At 39.7% G+C, this 15,571-nt stretch overlaps 1 protein-coding gene across 2 annotated transcripts in view; it reads left to right on the forward strand.

The window, feature by feature from the left end:
• ADAM17 (ADAM metallopeptidase domain 17) overlaps nucleotides 1-14,861 on the forward strand; it is a 32,480-nt gene extending 17,619 nt beyond the window's left edge. For both annotated transcript variants that reach the window (XM_034432069.3, XM_087882408.1), the window contains exons 11-19: nucleotides 1,524-1,676; nucleotides 2,065-2,264; nucleotides 2,895-2,998; nucleotides 5,761-5,895; nucleotides 7,879-8,012; nucleotides 9,315-9,393; nucleotides 10,743-10,831; nucleotides 11,325-11,381; nucleotides 12,961-14,861. In XM_034432069.3, coding sequence (XP_034287960.2) covers nucleotides 1,524-1,676; nucleotides 2,065-2,264; nucleotides 2,895-2,998; nucleotides 5,761-5,895; nucleotides 7,879-8,012; nucleotides 9,315-9,393; nucleotides 10,743-10,831; nucleotides 11,325-11,381; nucleotides 12,961-13,308 — 1,299 coding nt within the window. In that variant the 3' untranslated portion in view covers nucleotides 13,309-14,861. The remainder of the gene's footprint in view (nucleotides 1-1,523; nucleotides 1,677-2,064; nucleotides 2,265-2,894; nucleotides 2,999-5,760; nucleotides 5,896-7,878; nucleotides 8,013-9,314; nucleotides 9,394-10,742; nucleotides 10,832-11,324; nucleotides 11,382-12,960) is intronic.
• Nucleotides 14,862-15,571: the final 710 nt, after the last annotated feature.

A 15,571-nucleotide genomic window follows, 5' to 3' on the forward strand; every position in this document is an offset into this window, starting at 1 on the left:
CAAGGTAATATGTCACAGTTCAGGATTGAACTGTGGTGTTCTTGGTGCTCTCTGACATCTTGCTTGCAGATGTTTCATTATCTAAGTAAGTACTGATGTAAGTAACATCAGTGCAAATGAGTGTGGATTTTGCTTCCTATTTCTATATAGTAGCTTGCTCTGCCAGTTTTGGTGGGGTGTGTTTTTCTCCTTGTTAATTCCTAGATTAAAGTATTGTTTTCAGTCTGACGGATGTTAATTCTTATTTACCTGGGAGTTGTCTGCTGAAAAGTATGTTTCAACAGCTTTTGTATTGCCTGTTTTGAATGATATATAACTATGGTTCATTTCTTGTGTCTATTGATGGCAAATCAATGCCAGCTTCCAAGAATTCGGTAGCATTTTTAGATTTAGCTTGGTCTAGGATGGGGCGGCACAATGGCTCAGTGGTTAAGATGCTGTGTTTTTCAGCTGGAAAGCTGTCAATCCAGGTTCAAGATCTGAGCTCCATGTGACGGGGTGAGCTCCCATTCATGCCCCAACTCCTGCCAATCTAGTAGTTGGAAAACGTACAAATGTGAGTAGATAAATACCTGTGTTTTCCCCAAAGACCCAGTCTTATTTTCTTTGGCTCTGAAATAAGCACTAGGGCTTATTTTTGGGATGACTTATTTTTTTTCCATGTACAGGAGGTCCATTTCTCCTTGCTCACAGTGGGGAGGGGGGTGTAGAGCTGCCACATGTGCCCCGCACCAGCTTACCTCAGGGTTCCTGTAGTCTCTGGATTGTTTCTTGGTTAATGGAGCACTTGGTTATTGTGGGTTGGTTAGACTTGAATTTCTAATTTGCTGTTGATTCCTTTGCTGATGAGGATATCCAGGAAGGGTAGTATGTTGTTTGTTTCCCTTGTGAATTGTATTCATTTGAAAATGCTTGTTGTTCCTTGCATGTATCTTCTCTAGTTCATTTTTCAATGTGACAAATAAATGTGGGAGTGCTGTAGTTTCTAGACCTTGCATTACAGTCTGTGTTATGAGTCATCAGAGTGGTGATCCCACAGGTGTTCCTCTGATTTTTCCATCAAACTGAAATTAGGTAATGAGGTTTATGATTCTAGATATTTCCATAATTGCATCTTCTTCTATATTTAGGTCTTTAACTCTCTGAAGACACTGTAGTGAAGAGTTGATGGAATATTCGCTATCCTCTGTGAGATGTACAAGCTTGTTCTAGGTTTTTTGGGGCTATGTTGTATGTTGACCTCTTTAGTAATGATGTAGTTGGATGAAGAAGTATGCTGGGCTTGTGTATTTTGGGTGTCCACAAAACCATGGCAGAACAGGTCCACAGTTTTTCATCTTCCACTGTTTTTTTTTTTTTTATGATTTGACCTTTCTTGGTTAGGTCACTGTGGGTTCTCTTGATCAGGTTGTCCACTTTCTATTATTAGGTTGATGTTTACTGGAATGTAGATTTCTTTGTCCTTGAGTAATTCTTTGGATTACACAACTAGATAACATCATCATTTTGTTTTCATTTAACAGGAAGCTGACTTAGTTACTACTCATGAGTTGGGACATAATTTTGGGGCAGAGCACGATCCTGATAGCATGCCACAATGTGCTCCCACCGAAGATCAAGGAGGAAAATACGTTATGTACCCTATTGCTGTGAGCGGGGACCATGAAAACAACAAGGTTGTTTTTTTTTTAATGTCCACGTTGTTCCATGTATAAATAATGTCTATGTGGGGAAAGATCTTTTAAGTTTTACACTTCAGTTTAATTTACCATTGCAAATATTTCAGTGTTTTATTTTTTAAAATACGGACTGATTTGAGGAAGGGTATCAAAAGAAAGGAAAGGAAAAATGTAAAATCAGGAATAAAGCAATAGAAATCAAGATGGATGCTAGAAATACCCACTCTGGTTCTGAACTGTGACAAGAGATCTAATTGATTATGTAATGGGGGGCTGACAGAGGCCTCAGGTGGGTGAATTCTATACCAAAGTTTGTAACTACCCACATTTGCAAATGACAGCATTTTACAGCTATTATTTTCCCTACTTTCTGTAACGTTTTTAGATGTTTTCGAACTGCAGTAAAGCATCCATTCTTCAGACCATACAAAGCAAGGCTCCAGAATGCTTCAAAGAACGGACCAACAAAGTATGTGGCAATTCCAGAGTGGATGAAGGGGAGGAATGTGATCCTGGCCTCCTACATCTTCAGAATGATCTTTGCTGCACATCCGACTGCAAGCTGAAGCTGAATGCAAAATGCAGGTGAGGCAGTAAACTAAACTACAGAAGAAACAAAATAAAATAATTGGCTACAGAAGGAACAAAACTGAAGATGGGTGTGTGTGTGTCACTTGAGTCTTTGTTTTCTTATATTAAAGTCAACAAATACCAGTTCTTCAAACAGGAGTTGCAACTCCAGAAAAATTCCCCTATTATGTCCACCGATTCTTGGTATGGCAGTAGAACCCCATTGAGAAAATTTGGATTTCATGGGAGGGGGCCTAAAATGTGTGGTGAGTTGAAACCTGGTCTTCCCCATCCAGTCTCCCATAGCCTCCAGGCACTCAGGAAGCACCTCAACAGCACTGCTTGTTGGCCCTAAGGTAGACATCTATAGTGTCAGCAATGTACTTAGGGCATCTAATGTCATGCCAGTGAATAATGTTACCCATTGACTTCATATACAAATGGTAAATAGGAACAGAGGATGAACAGAGCTCTGAAAGAGCCCATGGGAAAGCTTGGAGACAGGATGAAAATTGTCTAACGCAGTTTCTGTAAAAAAAAAACAAAACAGATTTTAAAAAAAGTATACAATCTTTATGGCAATCTTTGCTATTTCTTGGAGTTTATCAATCTAGATATTTTATTATTTTTTGCCCATCTGCTTAGTGATCGAAACAGCCCCTGCTGTAAAGGATGCCAATTTGAAAGTGCAGATAAGAAGTGCCAAGAAGCTATCAATGCAACCTGTAAAGGGGAATCCTATTGCACAGGTAAGTCCTTTATTTTTCTATCTAATAATAGTCCTAAACTATTTTTGCTTTTAATTTCAATTTTTCAATAGTGCACCCTGTATATTTTGGAGTGGTGCAGTGGCCTAGAGGTGGAGCTCTCGCCTCACAATCAGGAGGCTGTGAATTCGATCCTAGGTAGAGGCAGATATTTCTCTCTCTGGGCACAATGAGAATATATCTGCTGAACAGATCTCTGCATTGGTGTCAGGAAGGGCATCCGACCAGTAAACACTCCGCTAGCTCCATCCAGTTGCCCAGACTCCACCCTGCAAGGAATTATGGGATCATTAAATGAAGATGATGATACCCTGTATATTTTAGTTTGGAAAGAAAGTTATATTGTTTAAGATAATAAACAGTTTTATTAATAAATTATGAATTTTGCATTCCAAGACAAATGTGTTTCCAAAACAGAAATTGCTTGAAAAATATATTCCCAGAGTTACCTTGATGATAAGGTGGGCAGCCAATAAAGTTTATAAATAAATAAATAAATAAAATAAAATGTGCTTATGTGCTTTCTTCTCCTTGCCAGGGTTATGAACTGAACATCCTACCCAACTCTAAATCTGAGTTTATAATCTTTAACTCTTTAAAAAAAAAAAACTGAGATAAGATGTAATTCAAGGTTCTGGTAATTACCTATAAAGCCCTTCATGGTATGAAGCCTGATTATCTGTATCTTAACCCTCATAATTCTAACTCTCAAAAAAACTGAGATACACACAAAAATATTAAAGCATATTTTCAGGCTAATTTTCTTACTTATTTGTAAAATGTATAGGTTGTCCCAATTAGCAACCCTGAGGGTTGCTTATAGAATACTCAGTAAAAATGCAATAAAATACACACAAACAGAATATCTAAAATCCATAAAACAAACAAATCATTTAGAAAAACCAGAACATTACCAAAAAGTCTATCACTTGTAAGCAAGGCCTGGGGATAGTGCCAGTTTTTAAGGATTAGTTTAAATAAGGCCAGGATGGGGGCTGTACAAATCTCAGGGGAAATAGTATTTCAGGGGGGCGGGTGCCCTGATAGAGAATTTCCTCACTTTCTAGCTCTTACCAGATGGCATTGTGTAATTGATAGGACTGGGAGCAAGCCAACTTTGTCAGACAGTGTGGGATGGATAGCAATTATAAGGGTTAGGATACAGACAATCCGGCTTCATACCATGAAGAGCTTTATAAGTAATTACACCAGAACCTTGAATTGCATCTGGAAGTCTACTGGCAAGCATTGTAGTTCATGGAGCAAAAATGTCACACAGGCAGGCCATGGCATGCCCATAACTGCCTAGGCTGCTACATTCTAGACCAGCTGCAGCTTCCAAGTGGCTTTCAGGGAAGTGTAGTGTGCACTGTTGTAGTCATAAGGTAACCAACACATGAGTGAATGGGAGATACAGAGGTGGGCTGTTGGGGGTTTGCAGGGGTTCAGGAGAACCTTTAGCTAAGATTCTGTGCAGTTCGGAGAACCCCCAAATCCCACTCCTGGCTGGCCCCACCCACCCCGCTCCTCCCAGGAGTTCCCACACGGCCCGTTTTGGATGCAGGTAAGTGCAGGGTGTGCGCAGAGGCTCAGGGAGGATGAAAAATAGGGTTACCGGAAGTTTGGGAAGGCCAGAAATGGGCCCGTTTCCAGTGTCCGGAGCCTGGGAGGCTGTTTTCGCCCTCCCGGAGGCTCGAGGAAAGCTTCTGGAGCCCAGGGAGGGCAAAAACGCCCCCGGCCATGGTGCAGGAGGCCAACTAGCCATGCCTACCATAACCATGCCCACCAAGCAACCGGGCAGAGAACCCCTTGCTAAAATTTTTGAAGCCCACTCCTGGGGAGATACAGTGTTCCAGTGGTCCTCCTTTTTCTTTGGATGGGTCCAGTCAATGATGATGGGTGTGTGTGTGAGAAATTGAGCCAGAGATGCCTCCTATGTAGGACACTTCAGAACTTTTGTCCCTCTTTAAATGTCTATATGAAGCCACTAGGTGTGGTCATCTGTTGGTTTGGCGTCCAGTATCATCAGCATGTTGCCTTCTGTTGTAGGTTTTTGGAGAGGGATATTGAGCAATGCAGACTGCTTACGCATGGATATAATTGCAGCTGATCCATTTGTAGATTCACAAGTGCACTTATTAACATTCTGGAATGAAAGCAGCTTTAGTATAAAGTTTTTGTTCTGATAAATGATTTAGGAGCAAACACTGCACTTCATGCTTGATCCCTGAGATCCTTCATCTCATTCTTCGATGTTATCTATTAAAATAGTTTCACCAAAATCAGAGGTACAGGGGAAAGGAGAAAATGCTAATTGTGAGGTTTGTTTGTTCTATACAAACAAAGATTGTGCAGTAGTATCTCATGAAGAAACTTTTATATTTATAAAAATATAAAGCAAAAGGAAGTTTCCCCTCAGGTTACTGACAGAATAATAAAGCTGAACAAATGTTGGTCTGCTTAGATTTTTCAGTCATTTTGGTGGAAAAGAGAAAATTTAATCTGGTGGTAAACAAGTGATGAAAAAGTGTCCAAAGCTCAGCCTATAACATCATTTACATTATACTTTCATTTGGCAGTTGTTTACCTCAGCTCTTCCTTTTAGTAGTATGGTAGAAGTTTCTGAGATAAACCTCAAACTCAATCCATTTTCACTCCCTAGAAAATCATACAAAGTGATGTGTATTTTTCCCCAAATATGCCTATTCTGATGTCTGCCACCATTTTGTCAAATCCACTTACAGGGAATAGTAGTGATTGTCCTCCCCCTGGGAATGCCTTGGATGACACCGTCTGCGTGGATTCGGGAAAATGCAAAAGTGGTGAATGCATCCCTTTCTGTGAGTGGAGGAAGAACCTCAGTTCGTGTGCTTGCAATGGTGAGTTCAGCCTTCTTGTCTGCTTCCTTTGGACCAATGCTTCCTTTGGTCCCTGAGTGAGAGCTCTTCTTTTAGGATTTTCTCCTCAACCAGGACCTTGACCATTGAAGATGGATTCCTGGAGCTACAGGACAAAGGATAGTTTACCAAGAAATATTGGGCATAAATATGGGTGCAGCAGTTAGGGAGAGTGCCTCAGTGTACTGACAGCCCGCTGTCCGCTGAGCTTGAAGTTTTCCTTGACCTTCCTCTCAAGAAACATCTTACCCAAAATTGAAGACAGAATTAAGGACAAAAGGCAAACAGTCCCTGTTTTTCTTGGAATAAGTTTTCTGGTCCTAGATTAGAATAAAGGTAGTTTTATTTGTTCGGTGGGCCCTCTTACAGCATTTATTTCATTCAAAGGCATTTCCCCTCCCCCTTCCTTCTCTTCATATCCCATTTGGGCAACTACTTCAAGACCTCTTTCTTGGCTCTCTTCCTTGTCCTTTATCAGGATTCCTTGCTTAGCAACAAAGCAAAAATAGTGAAATCTCTTCGGTATTCTGTAGACTCCTTTGGATGTTCAGAAAACTAGCAACTCTTCCATTGTGGATCCAGATTTCCCAAGTTCTCCCTTGCAGGGAAAGCTTCCAGGCATAGAAGCAGCTCTTTTCTTCAGAGCCTGGGGTCAGGCTTTCTAGGTCAGGAAATGGGAGCGGCTGAGAGTCTTGGAAAGTCTAGGAAGATGCTGAGAGGCTTGTAACTCCATTACAAGCCTGTCAGAGGCCTTCTCTATTTCCATTCATCTCAAATCAGTCCAAAGCGGACATATGGAGTTTTTTCCCCTCAGGTTTTCTACTTTCCCACTGTATCACAGCTCCACATTCTCCTAAAATCCCATCCCGCTTGTCCTCTGTATGTGTAAGAAACCATGAAAATAGCAGGATTAGCACAGACATCCCCGTTCTTATTGAATGCCATTTTTTAATAATGCCTGCTCTCTTTGGGACTCCTTTCTGCTAAGAATCTCTCCCTGTGTGGAAGAATCACATTGTTCCCTCCTCACACCTTGAAATATCTTTTGATTTCTAATACAGATAGTCCTCGATTTATAACTGGCCACTTAGTGACTATTCGAAGTTACAACAGAACACCATCACCCCCAAAAAATACTTAAAACTTGGATTTAAAGTTCTAATGGCCATGTCCCCCAGTCACATGATCACACTTGGGGTGCTTGGCAATCACCTGCATCCATGGCCATTTGCAGTGTCCAGCAGTCATCTGATTGTGATTTACATTTTTTTGCCAGATACGTCTGGTTTCTGGTTAAAAAAAGCACCCATTGTGAGCAAGGGATTCATTTAATGACTACTGTGTTCACTTTACGACCTCTACATTCACTTAAGGACCATTGGAAAAAATTAAAATTAGGTCAATTGTGCAAGTGCCTCGACTTATGACCATCATGACATACGACAGAAAATGAAGAAGTTAACCTATCCCTAACTATGCATGATAACTACTTTAGAATTGACAAAAGGCCAGTAACCAGCAATGTGTGAGAATGATTTGAAGATTAGTGGAAACTTTTGAAGAATGATCTGTTTCCTGTTACAAACATTTCTTTACTGATTATTTATGTATCCTGTTGTTTGTGTGACAAAGCTGGTTTGTTGTGGGTCCTAGTTTTTGAGACCAATGTAATGCAACACTGTTTTAGTTGGGTTTAATTACAAAAGGAAGCCTTTGTATGACATCAAATTGTGCTTCATTTTGCTCTAGGATTTAATGAAATTCCATAGTTATTCTTGCTCTATTGGATGGGCTGCACTCCGTATTTTAAGTTTATGAAAATATTAGTTGTGATGCTCAAATACTTCATCTTTATGATCTGGATAAGTATAACCAGAGAGAGATATGATTAACAATAGAAAATGATTTGCTGTTAAGAGCCAAATAACCTTCCCTTACCACTTTTTTTAAAAAAATGAATTTCAGAAACGGATAACTCCTGCAAAATCTGTTGTCGAGATAAGTCTAAGAAATGCATCCCTTACCGTCATGATATCACCCAGGACTTCTTCTATTTGAGGAAGGGAAAGCCCTGCACTGTGGGATTCTGTGACACAAATGTGAGTATGCATACGAGATCAGAGTGTATTCTCTTTTTATCTATCCCTGGATATTGGTCCCACATTCTGTAGATTGCTTTATTCCTCTTTTTTGATCATTGTTGGTGTGTTCTAAAATACACCACCGGTAGTTGTCAGTTTAATGACCATTCTTTTCAGCAATTGTTCGAAGTTATAATGACACCGAACAAAGAAAGTTATGGCTGGTCTTCCAAATTGTGAACATTGCAGCATTCCTAGTGTCATGCGAATGTGATTTGGGTGCTAGGCCAAAATGGTCACGTGATCGCTATTTTGCCAGGCAATGGCAACAAGCAAAGCCGGTGGGGAACCCAGCAGGAGGCTGTAAATGGTAATCATGGAACATCATACCTAAAAATCTTGTGGGATTCATTGTACAACCACAAGTGCAACTGTTGTCAGTGGTCAGTGCCGTCACGTGACATTGCGCTTTATGACCGCTTCACTTAATGATGCATCTCTCAGTTCTAATTACCATTGTTAGCTGAGGATACCTGTATTAGTAGCTGTTCTAGAACCACATATCCTGTAGCTTTTGTTACGTTTTTGCTGATCATTGCATTTTCTTTTTATCCGTTTTATTTGTTTGTTAATGCCCATTTTTCTGGTGGTAGCTATATTTAGCCCAAGGAGCAAATAATTTCTTCTCTACCTCTACCTAGATCTCCTTTGTAAGGGCTGCTCCCTGCTGGGATCAAAACAATCATCCAATTAATTTGATCTATAATGAAAATAAGGTATTTTCCATGTTACATGGAAAATGTGTGTGGGTGTATGAAAGAGGGAGAGAGAGAGAGAAAGAAAGAAAGAATGAGAAGAAAGAGGGGGGGAGAGAGAAATTTGGTACAGGATGTTGCCAAGATAATTAAATTTGTAAAGGATAATTAAATTTGGCCATACCAAGCAGTTCTTTGCATTGGAAACAAAGTCTTCCAGCTAAATAGTCCACTGTGCATAAAGATGTCTAAATAACTGATTAAGCCAGTATCAGCCCTCTGTCCCTATCCTTTCCTTTCCTCTATTCTGTCATATTTTGAGGTGTTGTTATGGGAAAGAAAACCCAACAACAAAGCCTGTTTTGTAATGAAATTGCAAAGCCACCAATAGTCCTTAGTTTTTCTTATTTCAAATTGATTAATGGTATAGTTTTCTAGGAAATTAACTCACTACCAACTTTTGTTGCACTTAACCTGCCTTTTCTGTTTCTCACTATTCTTTAGATAGGTTGTTCTGTCACTAGGATGGAAACCTGGTTTTCTAAGCCAGCATTGTGTTTTACAGGGCAAATGTGATAAGCGTGTACAGGATGTGATTGAACGACTTTGGGTTTTCATTGATCAGCTTAGCATCAATACATTTGGTAAGATATGCATCTTCCACTGCTTGAAATCTTACTTTCAGCCCATCTTTTCTATTTCATGCAGTGTTCTGTTTGCTTTTTGAAATGTGATAGTTAAAAAGCAGTTTTGTCAATAAATTTGGTAGCATTAATATATCTAATATTGATCTGATTATTTAAATCATGGGTGTCCAACCTTTTGGCTTGCCTGGGCCACATTGAGTGAAGAGCAATTGTCTTGGGCTGCATATAAAATATATAATATAATTAATGTATATAAATAATTTTAAAAGTCACATAATGTTAAAAGTTTACGATCTTGTGAGGCTACACTACTAGCTGTCCAGGGCTGCATGGATGGGCCATGGGCCATGATTTGGACACACCTGATTTAAATATTTGTATTAACTAATGCACCTAAGGTTTTAATAAAACAAACAATGTCTTTCCTCCATCCAATCGTGAATAATTCTGGATTTATAATCCAATCATGGAAATTCTGGCTATGATAATAGATTCATAATTGGCATCAATCCTACTGTTATGCAGGGCTATGCAAATTGAAGGAACAGGTTTGTATGTAATTTCCAAGGGGAGTAGGAGAACTTTTTAAATGTTATGTAAAAAAAAAAGAAGTCATATAATTTGTGTAACTATTTACCCAGCAAAGGTAAAGTTGGCTTGTATTTCATTTCCAAGTTTTGCTGATTCTTCTTAATTTATTAAATTGACATATAAGAAGATGGGACGCAGTGGCTCAGTGGCTAAGACGCTGAGCTTGTTGATCGAAAGGTCGGCAGGTCAGCGGTTCGAATCCCTAGTGCCGTGTAATGGGGTGAGCTCCCGTTACTTGTCCCAGCTTCTGCCAACCTAACAGTTCAAAAGCAAAAAAGGCAAGTAGAAAAATAGGGACCTTTGGTGGGAAGGTAACAGCATTCTGTGTGTCTTTGGCATTTAGTCATGCTGGCCACATGGCCACAGAGATGTCTTCAGACAGGGCTGGCTTTTCGGCCTTGAAACTGAGATGAGCACCGCCCCCTAGAGTCGGGAACGACTAGCACATATGTGTGAGGGGAACCTTTACCTTTACCTGGGAAGACAGTATTAAATGCATACCCTGGAGAAATGTCTAGCTTCCCATTTTCTATTCTTTACTGGTAGAAAAATCTCTTTAAAGTTGATAATTTATTTCCTGATGTTTAAGGTACTTCAGTTATTTCAACATAATACGTTCCTATTTTGTCACATTGCACTAATCAATTGGTAAAAAGACATATAAAATTTTACCTATTGTATTTGTTTTTGCACTCTTTTCCATATGATTTATTTCTAAGATAGCTAGAATGTGGTGTCTTTTCTCTTTTAAACAGGGAAATTTTTAGCAGACAACATAGTAGGATCTGTAGTTGTATTCTCCTTGCTATTTTGGATTCCTCTCAGTATTCTAGTACACTGTGTGGTAAGTTTTCATTTAAACAGGTGCCTTAAATTCAAGTGCGATTTTATGAATGATCAGTCAACAGTAGATGTTTAAGAAAATTTAATTGTCTACAAAGTTTATAGTAAATTTATAGTAAAAGACATTGAGTCCATAATTACGAAAATCAGTGCTGAGTATTACACATTTGATACTTAGATCTTTTCACAGTAAGAGTATTCCCTGTTTATTCATTCCACTCCTTCCTCCCCCATCTCCAGTAATTTGGGAATGTTTTGATTCCTCGAAATTGGCTTCCTTTTCAGAACTTGAGGTTTTTAAAGAAATCATTATTTAAAAACACCTTTATTTTTTTAAAAGCAGGAAGAAGCATATTGGCTAGGTAATTTGAAACTGTTTCCAAAGTTATAATAACTTGCTTAGTGATTGACGTAACTACCCATGAGTTCTGATTATTTGTAAAATAATGATTTGTTTATAGAAATAAAGATGTGATTTCCCCCTTTTTTAACAGGACAAGAAATTGGACAGGCAATATGAAGAAAACACCAAATCTCTGTTTGGTCCAAGTGTAAGTTTGCTTGAATTAATACTTTTAGTACTGCATTTTATTGACAACAAACCTCTGCTGGATAAAGTTTTCATCAGGTAGTTCTCAACTTATGACCAGTTATTTAACAACAATTCAAAGTTACAAGAGACTCAAAAAAAGTTACTTATGACCCATCCATGAATTACAACTGCCATACCATCCCTGCAGTCATGTTATAATCACATTTTGGGCACTTTAGCAACTGGTTTGCATTTACCACCAGCTGCAGCATCCCGCAGTCAGATGATAGCGGTTTGTGACTTGTGACTAGTTTACCTAAAAAAATACCCACTGAATAAACTGGGTTCAGATTTATGACCATGTGATTTGCTTAACAACAGGTGATTCGCTTAATGACCATCATAAGAACAATCATAAAATTGAGTCCGGTTATGTGGTAACTCAATTTATGCCTACAATGAGTTACAACGAAAAGTCCCTGAATTCAATTGTCCTAATTCAAGGACTACCAGTAAAATGTATATTCAGCTGAACAAAAAAGTCAATCTATATTGGACAGGAAACTTCAAAGTTTAAATAAATCATGTACGTATAATGTCATGTTTTTGAATTGTGTTTTTAAAAAGCTACAAGGTTGGGTTACAACAGGGGTATCAAACTCCAGGCCTGTGGGCCGGATCTGGCCCGTGGGGTCCTAAGATCTGGCCCATGGGGCTACCCTGGAAACAGCGAAGGACTGGCCCACGGTGCCTCTGCCAGCGAAAAGGGAGCTCAGGAGAGCCACGCTGGGTGCTTGCCTTCTGCTGCCTAGGGCTGTGGATAGCTTGTGCCGCTGTCTCAGGGTTGTCCGTGTGGCCTGAGAGGGATGGCGAGGCTCCTCTGGAGGACAAGGGTTTGGTGCTCTCCCTGGTCTTGTCTTCCTCCGCTGGAGAGAATGGATCCTCCAGCCCCGCCCAGGCCACCACAGGTGCCGCCAACACGAGTGACGTTGAGCTGGCCATGCCCACTCCAGCCATGCTCCCCACCCCCCCTGTGGTCAAACGCAACCCTCATGCGGCCCTCAATGAAATTGAGTTTGACACCCTTGGGTTATAAGAACCCAATCCAGTTCTGAAAGATATTATTTCCAGGAAAAACTTGTTCATGCCAAACTATCAAATTCTCTCTACCGTTTCTGAGTTACTTGAGATTATATGTACCTTGTGTTTCCTGCATGAGCATAGGCTCCAGATATCCTTTCTTAATTTCATTCAACTATATTTTAGCTTAAATTAGTTTCAATTTATCCTACGGTAGTTGTAACTTTATCATACCTCCCTGTTTAAAAGTAACGTTGTAGAAATTAAGCAGTTTCATACAACTTTCCTACAGCCCATTGTAGCGAAGCTTTTAAATGGTCATCTTTCATTAAAAGTCCAGAGGTTTGTATGGGCCAGAATTCTCACAAGACTTGCCCTCTTACCACCTGTACAGGATATGTGTTAGCGGCCCTTAGAGGCAGGCCTTCTGTGAACACTTTCCTTGGATGATGTAATAAAGCAAGGAAGACGTTTAGCATCCTCTTCCGATTAATGTACCACCCGCTTGTGTCTTGCAGAACGTCGAGATGTTGAGCAGCATGGATTCAGCCTCCATCAGAATCATCAAGCCTTTCCCTGTTGTGCCCCCGGCAAGTCGGCACCAGCCTTTGCAGCCCATCGTACCCGTGTCTGTGGCAGCAGGGCCCCCAAAACTGGATCACCAAAGAATGGACACTATCCAAGAGGATCCAAGCACAGACTCGCATATGGAGGAGGATTGCTTTGAGAAAGATCCTTTTCCAAACAACAGTACAGCTGCCAAATCCTTTGAAGACCTCACAGATCATCCGGTCACCAGAAGTGAGAAAAGCTCTTTTAAACTGCAGCGCCAGCATAGAGTAGACAGCAAAGAAACCGAGTGCTAGTCTCTGCCTTCTCAGCTGCTGATTCTTCTGCACAAAACCAAGTTCAGCTAGTTGATCTAAAGCCATTTCATTATATTCTCTGCCTCTCTGTGTGTTTGTGTGTGTGTGTGTATGCATTTATACATGCATATGCATATATATGTATACTGAGAAAAAAGCAAGGAAGTGACCAACTGCAGATGCTGGCCATATGTATGATCTTCCTGATATCAGTGTGAAAGAGTACTGCCTAAAAGCATAAAAACTGATGTCAGATATATTGAGTTTTTCTGACTCTCTTCTGTATTCTCAAATTGAACCTACCTTTCAGTGGATGGAATCAAGCCATAATCTCTCTGACCCAAGATTTGTATATCGTAGTATTTTTATATTGTGCCTTCTTGGTATTAAACGGCACTGCTAAAGGAGATTTCTTTTTCCCCTCCAGAATACAGTCCTTCCAAATAAATGAAGTCGTCTTTTATTAGAGACTTCAGGAATGCTGCTGAACAGTATTGTTTTTTTTTAATGAAAGATGAAGGGAACCTTTCAATTTAATTGGTATTCAGGAAAGGCAGAGATTTCAGCTAAATTTGAAGGGAGTATCATAGCAGCTAATTATTTCAATGCAAATCTTGGAATCCAAGTAATGTTTTCCAAATAAAATATAGTGTGGCTTTAATTACGCCATTCTGATCGAACCCGACAGGAAATTAATCAAAATCCAATTGAGATAGAAGCAATGTTTTCACTGATTTTCAGATTTCTATGCACATAGGGTGCTGGGTATTAATCTCTGATGCAAAACGAACATCTTAAATGTGTAATTGTCATTTCACTTTTTTCACTTTGTGAGGAAAGAATGTAAGTCTAGAAAGGGGACTTCATAAAACTGTATTTCAAACCATGCCAGTGTACAGCATCCAGGGCATCTGCATGTTGTTTCGTCTGTGGCGTATTTCACATTGCATTTTTACGGCTGATCTGCTTCTGTGAGGAAGCAAAAGTTGTGGTTGCAATGAGGAAAAAGACCTGAGCGTCTTGTTGTGCAGGGCTCCTCTGCCACTAGCCTGGCTTATCTCAGTCCTGATCTCCGTCAAGTGCCAATTGCTGCCTTTGTGGCTTTCTCCAGGCCTTTTGCTGAGTGAGCAAAAGCAGAAACGGCACAGCCCTCTCCTTTTAATGGGAAGGGATCTCAGGAGGGATCGCCTGATCTCAGGAGTTGAGGCAGTGCATATAGAAGCGGTTGGCTCACGATCCAAAGGGTAGCATTATTTCCAATTGCACATCTAATCATGTCCTGAGTTATGCTTTATATAAAACACAACAGCTTGGGAGCTGGTCCACATATCAGAAAAAATGACTGATGAAAAATTTGTATTTTGTAGCATCTAATTAACAAACCTGTACATTTTTCATGGATATTTGTTACACTACTTGAATTTGTGTCCCTGAGGTATTTTTACCGATATTCTGTTAATTTTTTAGATTTCATGCCCAGCTGTAAAGTAACCTTTGTATGAGGAGTAAGAGCTCCCATTGCCATGTAATAAAATGATTTTCTAAAATATAAATAGTTGGTGGTAATTAAAGCTTCAAGTTTTTCAGGCCCTGGATATGTCAACCCTGGCTGGGCTCCTAAAGCTAAGTAAGATCAGGCCCGGTTAGTACCTGGATAGGACAGATTCAGCAAGAATCCCTAAACTGTAGGCTAGATTAGACATTCCAAAAACATTCTAGAAGGAGCAGGAAGAAACCACTGTCCGTATTATTGCAAAGCTACTTGAATGATTGTGTCCATTGGGTCACAAGTTAAGCTTGTATCAAGGACAACTTATAAAAGTTTTTCATGAGATGCATCTTGGCATTCATTGAATAGTTGTAAATATTGATACACAAGTCCCTTTTTCTGTGACAATTTAAAAGCTTCAATAACCCGTTAAACATTGTACTTCGATGTGTGTCGTAGTAACCAAGGCAATTAAATGCTGCAGTTGTCTATTCTATCTTGCATTCCAGAAACAGCTATGCGGGAGACTTGTAGACTGATAAGTAGTCTAAAATATTTACTTTGCCCGTTTATTTTCAATTGTATATGGAGGATGTGACTGTAACTGATAATAGGTGCAATAGCAGCAATCAAAAATAGAACATGAATGCTTGTTCTTTAAAAACTGATCAGCTCATCTTAATATGGTATTGTCAACTGCTGAACATTGGATAAAAAGGAATCTGTTGGCATACTGGTTGAGTTATTTGACTGATGATGATAGGCAGAGTTGCC

This window comes from Pantherophis guttatus, chromosome 1 (genome assembly GCF_059756535.1).
Source record: "Pantherophis guttatus breed Tessera chromosome 1, ASM5975653v1, whole genome shotgun sequence".
NCBI classification, from domain to species: domain Eukaryota; kingdom Metazoa; phylum Chordata; class Lepidosauria; order Squamata; family Colubridae; genus Pantherophis; species Pantherophis guttatus.